Source organism: Bidens hawaiensis, unplaced genomic scaffold, assembly GCF_021521415.1.
Source record: "Bidens hawaiensis isolate Kalapana, Puna unplaced genomic scaffold, B.hawaiensis_p1.1 tig00002438_1, whole genome shotgun sequence".
In the NCBI taxonomy this organism is placed as follows: Eukaryota; Viridiplantae; Streptophyta; class Magnoliopsida; order Asterales; family Asteraceae; genus Bidens; species Bidens hawaiensis.
Window position 1 is genome coordinate 487271 of NW_027491134.1, and position 11113 is coordinate 498383.

At 38.3% G+C, this 11113-nt stretch overlaps 1 protein-coding gene across 1 annotated transcript; it reads right to left on the reverse strand.

The window, feature by feature from the left end:
* Positions 1 to 8391: 8391 nt before the first annotated feature.
* Positions 8392 to 9789, reverse strand: LOC143619387 (uncharacterized). The gene is made up of 2 exons (XM_077091332.1): positions 9252 to 9789; positions 8392 to 9206 (listed from the first exon to the last, which is right to left on the reverse strand). The coding sequence occupies exons 1-2, from the start codon at positions 9787 to 9789 to the stop codon at positions 8392 to 8394; spliced, it is 1353 nt and encodes a 450-aa protein (XP_076947447.1).
* Positions 9790 to 11113: the final 1324 nt, after the last annotated feature.

Sequence of the window (11113 nt, forward strand, 5' to 3'; positions counted from 1 at the left end):
CACTTTTTTTCAAACGATACACAATCACCCATATGGTATCATGATTGTTAGCTGTACGCGGTAGCTTAGTTATGAAATCCATGGTGATGTGTTCCCACTTCCACTCGAGTATCTCTAACGGCTACATCTTTCCATATGGTTCTGGTGTTCTGCTTTAACTTGCAAGCAAGTTAAGCACTTGCTGACATAATCCACCACTTCATTCCTCATACCCGGCCACCAGTAGTCCTTCTTCAAGTCTTGGTACATCTTAGTTGATCCTAGATGAATCGGGTATGGAGACTTATGGGCCTCATCTAGGACTCGGTTTCTAAAATTTCCATGTCGAGGGATCCACATTCTATCAAATCTTGTCTTTACCCCCGTGAGTATTATCCATCAACTCGGTCTGTTGCCCAAAAATTCTCTCCTTCTTCATCAACCCTTCATCGGCTAACACTTTCATCTGCAATTTACTGATCTCTTCGAAGAAATATGAGTTGATGATCAACTTATAAGACTTGATTGTCGCGATAACTTCAGCATTCTTCCGGCTCAAGGCATCGGTGACCACGTTAGCCTTTCCCGGATAATACTTGATCTCACAGTCATAATCCTTTGTCACTTCCAACCACCTTCTCTGCCACATATTCAACTCTTTCTGCTCGAAGAAGTATTTCAAACTCTTGTGATCTGTATAAATAGTACACTTAGTACCGTACAAGTAATGCCTCCAAATCTTAAGAGCATGCACTACAGCTGCTAATCTAGATCATGCGTCGGGTATGTACTTTCATGAACTTTCAGTTGTCTAGACGCATAGGCTATGACCTTACCTCGTTGCATTAACACGCAACCTAACCTTTGGTGTGAAGCATCAGTACAGACTACCAAATCCTCCTCACCATCGGGTAGAACAAGGATTGGAGCCTGCGTGAGTCTCTTCTTCAGCTCTTCGAATGCCTCTTCTTGAAACTTACCCAAACTGAACACCACAGTCTTTCGGGTCATACCGGTCAATGGTGAGGCTATCTTGGAGAAGCCCAGAATGAATCTCCTATGATAGTCGGCTAACCCTAGGAAACGGCGTATCTCGGTTGGGTTTTGCGGAGTCTTCCAATTCTTTATCGCTTCAATCTTGGCTGGGTCTACAGCAATCCCCCCAGGATTAATTATATGACCTAAAAACTGTACTTCTCGTAACCAGAACGCACATTTTGAGAACTTAGCGTACAGTCTCTCCTTCTTTAAAACTTCCAACACATCTCTCAGATGCTCAGCATGGTCAGACTCGCTCTTCGAATAAATCAATATATCGTCGATGAAAACGATAACCGACTTGTCTAGCATCGGCCGACATACCCTATTCATCACATCCATAAATGCTGCGGGAGCATTTGTTAAACCGAACTACATCACTAGGAACTCGTAGTGCCCATACCGCGTCCGAAACGCTGTCTTAGGGATGTCTGCCTCTTTCACCCTCAGCTGATGATAACCTGATCTGAGATCTATTCGTGAGAACCAGCTTGCACCTTGTAGCTGATCAAACAAATCATCAATCTGTGGCAACGGATATCTATTCTTTACCGTAAGCTTATTCAACTCCCTGTAGTCAATGCACATTCTCATGCTTCCATCTTTCTTCTTAACAAATAACACCGGCGCGCCCCACGGGGAAACACTCGTCCTTATGAAACCTTTGTTGAGGAGTTCTTGCAGTTGGGACATCAATTCCTTAATCTCGGATGGACCTAGACAATAAGGTGTTTTCGCGACGGGCTGTGCTCCTGGTGTTAACTCTATCTGAAATTCTATTTCTTGTTCCGGTGGTAACCCTGGAAGGTCCCCAGGGAACACCTCTGGGTAGTCACACACTACAGGAACATCTTTCATTTCTTTTGTCTTGGCCGTAGCTTTGACAACATACGCCAGGTAGGCACTGCACCCTCGCCTTAACAAACCTTCGGCTTTTATCATCGAAATGACGCTAGGCCCTGTACTTTCTCTGTCACCATAAACCGTTACCGTACCACCATCCGAAGACTTCAGTCTTACCAATCTACTTTTGCACACTATCTGGGCTTCAAATTCAGACAGCCAATCCATCCCCAACACTACATCAAATCCTCCTAAGGTCATCACATATAGGGTAGCAGGAAATTCGTGTCCTTCTAACTCTATTTTACAACTCTTAACCATTCTCAAAATTCTAACCGAGGTCTCACTAGCGGTTTCTACCATAAAAGTTTCAGGCATACGACAACATTTCATTCTAGCTTTCTTACAAAACGGAGTAGCTACAAAACTCCTAGTAGCACATGAGTCAAACAATACGGAAGCAGAAATACCATTTACTAGGAATATACCTGTCACAACCTCGGGGATATGCTTAGCTTGTTCTTGTGTCAGCATGTAGGCTCTGGTCTTTGGCCTAGACTGCTCAGCATCCTTCTTACCGCTTCCCCCTGCTTCAGTACATTCTCTCGCCATGTGGCCTGTCTTGCCACACCGTAAACATGCCGGTTTTGCATTACACTCATTGGCGTAATGCCCCACTTTCCCACACTTGTAACACACATTCGAACCAAACTTACACTCTCCTCCATGAGCTTTTCCACATTTGTGGCATATATCAGAACCAGTTCCCCATCTACACTCACCACCGTGCATCTTCCCGCATGCCTTGCACGGCTTCTTCTCCCACACCTTCTGCTTCTTCTCCCTTGAGTTCCACAACTGAGTACCCTGTCGCTTTGCAGGAGCAACCCACTTCTTCTCTTCCACTACCACCTGGTCCACGGCCAGGTCATCATAAACCATTTCTGCGAGTTCGACAGCAGAATCGAAAGCAGCGGGTTCACTGGCCCGGAAAAAGGTGCGAACGTTTGGTGGTAGTCCCCTCAAATAGCACTTGACCCTCTTGGCCTCGGAGTTCACCATATCAGGCACGAGTCTTGACATACGGTTAAACTCGGTAGTGTACTCTCGGAGGGTCATCTTTCCTGCTTTCAAATTCAAGAACTTTGTCTCTGCCTTCTCAACCTCAGCATCCGCACAAAACTTCCTCATGACCATCTCCTTCAAGTCTTCCCATGTCATAGCCTTAATCTCAGCGGCGGTCTTCCTCTGCTCAACAGTTTCCCACCAAAACATAGCTTCGTCCTCAAATGACTGGGTAGCAAAACCTACCGCTTGATTGGGACCGCACTCGCTAATTCGGATAACCTTGTCCATCACGGTTATCCATTGGAGAGTAGCAATTGCATCCCCTGTACCAGAAAACTTTGGTGGGTCGCAACCTTTGAACAATCTGAAGCTGCACCCACCTTGGCCCCTCTTACCAGCATTGACCTTCGCAGACGGATCTTCACTTGATTCCTCTATGACAGTCTCTTCATCTTTCTTACTACTTTCCCCTGTCCTCTCAGCGGTTCCTGCACGACTCTCGGTTGACTTTTCCTGTTGCTGATTATGTACTGCAGCAGCCACTGCCTGAGTAATGGCAGCTTGGATAGCAGGGTCGAGTTGATACCCTTCATTTCTCACAGTTAGGCTTCTTCCCTCCTCAGACTCGGTAATCGGTCCCTCGGGGGGTACTCGGGTAGCACGTGTTCTACCACGGCGTCTCGAACTTTCTCCTTGCCCAGCAGTCTTCTTAGTACCAGCCATTCGTATTCTATAGGAAAACACAAACGTCTTCACAACAGGAAATATTTAGTACGAGGATAGTAAGGCTAACAGGTAATAACAGTGGCCACTTGTGCACTTCCCTTTGTGAGTCCACTTGTGCTAGGTTCTACTTATAACAATTGGACAATCGTACATTTCACATCGTCATATAACAAGCATTTCTATATCTAGTTATTTAGTTAGCTTTCTTACTCATTCTTTACTATACACAGGATCAACTTACACAGGGTGATCGCTTTCTAAGCTTGCTTGGGAGACACATGGCATTCTTGGACTGGCATCTCCTTTCTTTTCTTCCTTAAGTCCCATTCTCTGTTCGAGTCTAAGCATGTAGGATACTTATTCTCGCCAACTTATGCTCTGATACCAACTTGTAAGGCCTCGATCCCGAAAACCCTACCTTGGCGTTGGATTTACTCATAAACACAGTTCTAAAATCAGAGTTAATTAAAACTTTCGTGGAATAATTAAAAACTTCATGCATTACATTACAAAACATAGAATCTTGTCTTAACATACAAATTATCCATTCATAGACATAACATAAAACAGTCAAGACGCTTCTTCATAGATACCCGTCTCTTTAGCTCATGCCATGTGTCAATCCTCAAGCCAGCTGCCTCAACCTATTTGCCTGCGTGCATACTAAAAGTCAGCTACGCTGAGTGAGTTCTAGTTAAGCAGGTACATACATTTCATTCTCATTCTACACATTCTTACTTCTATACATTCCTACTTTTACTTACCCTCATTATTTTATACATACATAACCTTCCTACGTTTTTAAAGAGCCTTTCGCTCTATAACCTTCACATATATTATTAGGGTATGCAACCCTTCATTCTTCGCCTACATTATTAGGGTAGGCAACCCTTAATTCTTCGCCTATATTATTCGGGTAGGCAACCCTTTATTCTTAGCCTATATTATTAGGGTAGGCAACCCTTTACTCTTCGCCTATATTATTAGGGTAGGCAACCCTTTATTCTTCAGCTTTACATATCATACATACCATTCATACACTACACATATCGTACATACCTTTCTTTCATTAGCTATATCTGTTCTCATATACCTCTTCACACATACGTTTAACTCTTTCTACACTAATTAGGTATATTTATAAACATTCATACGGCATACGCTTACCACTTAAGGTAAGTGTATTAACTAATCACATTGAGTATGCACACAGCCCCAAAACATAACACAGAAGTGGGGCTAGAAACTCACCTGGAGTCGGTTTCTCTCGCCGTTAATGGTAACGCCCTTCTTTAGTTGTGTACGGCTAACTGTACAATACATTACACGTGTCAATTATCTATTACCACTACTTCCTACATTTAAGTTTATGAACCCTCCACTAACGGGGGTCCGGGGGCAGCGCCACTGGTAGCGGGGTCTAGGGGCGGCAGCCCCTAGTAGGGTCCAAGGGGCAGAGCCCTTGGCTGGGGAAAATTTTTATTTTTATTAACGGTCCATTAACAAAAACGCATCAGAAAATTAATTTCATGAAATTTCGCATGGGAATTTCGCTTCGTATGCTTTTTAGCTTCGCATGGAACTTTTTCGCTTCGCATGGACCTTTTTCGCTTCGCATGGTCATGCGATGCGAAACAACCTTTTTCGCTTCGCATGGCTGTGTGATGCGAAACAACCTTTTTCCCTTCGCATGGCTGTGCGATGCGAAACAACCTTTTCGCTTCGCATGGTTGTGCGATGCGAAATTACCTTTTTCTTCGCTTTTACCATTTTAAAGCCATTTTTCTCCTTATTTCCTCCTTAGGACCTGGTTTTACCCTTTTTATGGGTTTTGGGTCGTACCAACTTTGTATACCCGTGTTTTATGAGGTCCGAACATCACCTTTTTGTCCTATTTCATACTCGTGAGGCTAAGACTCACCAAGTTTATGTTTTTCTTACATCCTACAACTCGATCTACTAAGATATCGATTTGCATGTCGAACTCAATCTCAAAACTTAACTTTGTTGGCTAAAACTCACCTTTGGCTTCGGGTTTGGTTCGGATCTGGACAACTGGAGGACCTGGACGTGATTCTTGTTGTTTGAAGACACTTGATCACCAAGATCTTCCTTACTTTAGCCCGGAATCGGATTCGGGTCTTGAGAGAGAGTATGTGTGTGTTCTAGGGAGTGAGTGTGTGTGTTGTGGGAAGAAAAGGTGAAGGGATGGGGGATGGCCTTATAGAGAGCTATGGACCCCACCACCCACTTCCTTCACCAATCCTAATCCTTATCAAATATAAACATGCACCCATTTAAACGAGCGACTCACACGAAACAATAATTTTCTGTTATTTAGTAATCTCGTAATACGGATGTTACACTCGAAAGTCTGCGTTATTTTTATTAAAAAAAATCTATCTTGGCACTTGATTTCGTCCCTTTATGATATGGTTTTTTTCTTTCTTTAATTTCGGGACGAAATTTCCAAAAAGTTGTAAGTACTGTAACATTCGTTATCTTTCTAATCCGAAAATCGACCCGTTTTAAATTTTTGTTTCATGTTTTTCTATCAACCTATTATTTATTACATTTTTTTTCGTTGAGCATATTCAAATCCATTTTTGTTCATTGTAACCCCTCAAGTATAGTTTTATTTTTCTTTATCATAACTAAACCTTAAGGACCAGTTTTGCCAATTCATCATACTTCCTTTCTCCTTCCTTGCTCCAAATCTGTCACCGACAAGCCCCCCCCCCCCCCCTCTTCGATTTGACCCGTTAAACGAGCCCAAGAATCATGAATTAACGAAATTGTTAGTATCTTGTTTAACACGCTGATGATTCATATGGTAATTTCACGTAGTTGACAGCAAACATCGAACAATATTGATCAATTTACATTAACTACGAACCGCGGCTACCCATTATCAATTTCACCTATAAATACATGATTATAATGCAATTAATTTGAACTACACCATCCTCTCATCCTCACGAAGCAAACCCCAAACTCATTCGCAAATTTTAATCAGTCCAGAAGCACGTTTATTCAAGTTATTGGCCGAAAATCCTAAGTCGCCGTTCACCCTCAATTCATCACCATATCTGGTAATTGATACTTGTACTCAGTTCGTTTCCCAGTGATTAATGTAACCCCATATCAGTTGTAATCAACAATAACCAATTAACCTGATTTGAAATGCTAGGGTTAGGATTTGGGGAGGGACATGTTTTGGATGTGTTTATCAAATTTCGTTTCCATCATCTAAACGAACTATGACGTTGGCCTGATGGCCAGCATGTGTTTCGTTAAGGATTGAGAACTGGCCTGGGGCGCTGGTTTGAGTCTTCCAGGCCCCGTTTTTTTGTGTTTAATGTTTTTAAATCCCTTTTCCTTTTTTATATTATTATTGTGACATTTAATAACTATAATTTTAATGAAACCGAACCATATTGAAGGTTTAAAATAAAATTTTCATTTAACTTCCTCGTTAAACATATATAATATTTATTTTTTTTAAATTAAACTTAAATAATAATAATAATAATAATAACAACTTAAATTCATAAAGTCTCCAAACTCCTTTTAAACCGATTGGTAACCATTTTATCACGTTGCATTATTTTTTTATACTCTCTAGTTATATTTTTACAAATACTAAACGTAATAATATTATTAAGTAATAATTAATAAATAAAATAATCTAAACCCTAAAAGACCAAATCTTTCAACTCGATTATAAACCGCAATATTGAAAACTAAACTAATAAATTCTTTTTAATAACAAACTTGTACTTAGAACCCTATCGAATCCTAAATCCGTCATAAGTCTCGTGGTGGTAATTATTCGTTATAATTGATTTATATTATCGTTAACTACTAGGAACTTTTGTCGACGTATCCCGAGGAGCCAACCGTTTCTATCTTAATTTTATCGCCATCTCATCTTCGTTAATCTAATCGTTAAGGTGAGTTTACATACCCCTTTTTCTATCTTTTACATTTTGGGGGTAGCATGTATACCTTATTCACTTTTACTCATGTTTTTATTACCTCATCTATTCAAAACTCAATTCAATATATGATTATGTGTGTTCATTGCATGCTTTATGATTATGCTCTATGTGCTTAAGTGTTTATTTTATGTTTGGTGGTTGGTATCTTATCCTCATCTATTCTCATATAGTATGATCATACACTTACCCAAGTACATTGATTTTGTATCAATAGGAACGGGTCCACATCTATTAAGTGTTGTAATGCTCACCATTTACATATGAATTGTGATTTACCTATATATATATACAACCAAAACTTATGTATTCTCAGCAACATTCGTGTTGACAAATTCTATTTTATACATGCTACAGGTTCAAGTATTTAATGTACCCAAGATCGAAGATAGTTAGTTGACCTTAGGATTTATAAATTCAAAATATGTATTTGATTATTGTAATTGTGTAGTTGTTTAATGTTAATGAAATTAAATAATAATTGTCACTTTAATTAGTGTCTTTTGAGCTACTGTCCAATCAATACGTTACGCCCCAGCATATTCCGTCTTTGGTGGTGTGACAGTGATGGATCGGAAGATATCTTCGATGTCCCATATACACGATTTTTTTGTAATTCTTCAACCGTATCAAACTTGTTTCATTTTCACATATTGGACATGCTTTATACCCTTTTGTACTATAACCTGACAAGTTTCCACATGCTGGAAAATCACTTATGGTGCAAAAAATCATGCTCTTAACCTAAAGTTCTCTTTTTTATAAGCATCATAAACATGCCTATACTCCATAGCATTTTCGTGTCATTGATCAAAGGCGATAAATATACATCAATGTCATTACCAGGTTGTAGTGGACCCTGAATCAACGACATCATTATGTATTTTCGTTTCATGCATAACCACGGTGGAAGGTTATATATGCATAAAAGAACTGGCCAAGTATTGTGACGACTACTAATGATTCCGAATGGATTTATACCGTCAGAACTAAGACCAAATCGTAAATTTCTAATCTCGTCACCAAAATCCTGAAATTCATAAATAATATTTCTCCACTGAGGTGAATCTGTCACATGCCTTAACTTTCCATCATTTTTACGCTCCTCGGCGTGCCAACGCAACAATTTTGATTCTTTAGCGTTAGCAAATAAACATTTAAGTCTTGGTATAATGGGGAGATACCACAATAATTTAGCTGGTGGTCCATTTTTTGTAACATCGTCATCATATTCGTCTGTATCATTTTCACACTTGTACCTCGATGCACCAAAAGTAACACATTTATGACTTTTCTCAAACTCGTTTCTGAATAGCATACGATCATTCAGACATGCATGTATTCTTCCAACTTTCAATCCCATTGGACACATCAACTTTTTAGCTTGGTATAAGGAGACAGGTAACTCATTGTCTTTCGGAAGCAAAGCATGCAAAAACGATAATAAACTTGTAAAAATTGTATCGCTCCATTTGAAGTTTTCCTTTAAGTTAAATAGTTCCAACGCAACACCGAGTTTAGAAAAGTTCTCACAACCAGCATATACTGGTTTTTCTGAATCAGCAAATATTTGTTATAGTTTTTCTTGATTATTGTCACCAATATTAGTTTCCAAATCATCGAACATGTCCTTTAAATGATCATCATTTTCATTTAAATGGTCATGATCACCATCTGAAATCCCATTATCCTCATCACCATTTGAATTCTTATTATCATCATCATAATCTGAAATCTCATTATTGTCATCACCATATGAATTCTCATTATCATCATCATCATCATCTGAATCATCATCTGAATTCTCATTATCACCGTCACTAATGTAAGGATCATTGTTCTGATCATTATTATTACCAACAAAATTAGTCCATGGTGTGCTACGATTAGCAAGTGATTCCCCATGTTTTAACCAACAAGTATAATTATACATAAAGCCATTTGTAATCAAATGATGCTGGATAACTTTAACTTCCTCAAATTCGGTAAAATTTTTGCATTCTATACATGGACACGGAATGTATTCATTTCCTTTTGTCACACGGTCATCTTCAGCAATCTTAAGAAAACTTTGCACACCGCTGAAATAATCAGGGTGAAAATGTCCAATATTGTACATCCAATGACTACAATCCATCTATTCAATATGAGATTCACATATCAATAAAATAATAAAACAATTAATGATCGTGAGAAAGAAAGAACAGAGTGATGACTATTTGTTCCAACCATCTATTCAATATGAGATTCACATATCAATAAAATAATAAAATCACAAAACAAAACAAAACAAAGGTCTTACCTCTTTTTCCTGGGGTATTGGCGTTTCCATAGGTGAGGAAGAGAGTGGGCAGCTGCTTGTGTTTGAGGAGGATTTATAAAACCCTAAACTCAATCGATCGACACCAAATAAGACGACCAAACTTAAACCATTTTAAATATCATACCAAATAAAACGTCAATTTTAAGATAAGCAGGTTAATATAAAATTAAAAATACAAAAGAACACCAAATAAATCGGTCCAATTTAAATCGTTTTAAATGACTTTACCCAAATAAAATGGTCTAATTAAATAAATTAAACCAAACTTAAACCGTTTTAAATAGCATACCAAATAAAACGTAAATTTTTTTAATCGTTTTAGATAAGTAGGTTAATCTAAAACTAAAAATACAAAATAACACCAAATAAATCGGACCAATTTAAATCGTTTTAAATGACTTTACCCAAATAAAACGGTCTAATTAAATAAATTAAAAACCGTTTTAAATAACCCTTTTAAAAATTGCATATGCTGTATTTGTTCTTTTAAAGATTTTCTAAATATTGAGTGTTTTAAATAGTATACCTTTTAAAGCGGTCTTTACCTTTTAAAACGATTTTTATAATTTAAATGAACAAATTGCATCGTTGTTAAAGATGCTTTATGTAGTAGTGAATACATAAAGTACTCTTCCACTTAAAACAAACAAAATAATAATGTAAAGATGGGATGAGTGGAAGCCAAAAATAAGAAAAAAAAACAATTCAAGTTTAACCTTTTATGTCCTCTCTTTTCGTATACATACACACAAAACACATCTACAACTCTAAATTTACAATAGACTATGAAAGAAAGTAGGGTGCATGAATGCAAACTTACTCCTAGATAAAAGATATATTCCAAAATTACTCATTACACTGAAAGGAAAATATAAACAAACTTAATAAGTTGAAAAGCATTGTCAACTTTCTTCAACTTATCCCTACACTCACGTTACACTCATACCCATAGGCATCATTCCATATGGTACATAAAATGATGATTAAAGAAACAAATCAAAGGCTAGGAAAATAAATGAAATCCTTTCCACTTTCTCAATCAAATCCCAACACGTGAGTCCCCTCCCGTTTTTCCTTTTGCCCAACACCTTATCGTGTACACACACAAAGATACATGCATACAATTGGATAAGGGTGT

What these genes read in the sequence shown, in the direction of transcription:
- LOC143619387 (XM_077091332.1), bottom strand. Translation starts at nt 9,789, where the DNA reads ATGGATTGTAGTCATTGGATGTACAATATTGGACATTTTCACCCTGAT. An exon ending in TGATTTGGAAACTAATATTG is followed by an intron (nt 9,207 to 9,251) that starts GTGACAATAATC and finishes TTGCTGATTCAG; the next exon opens with AAAAACCAGTATATGCTGGT.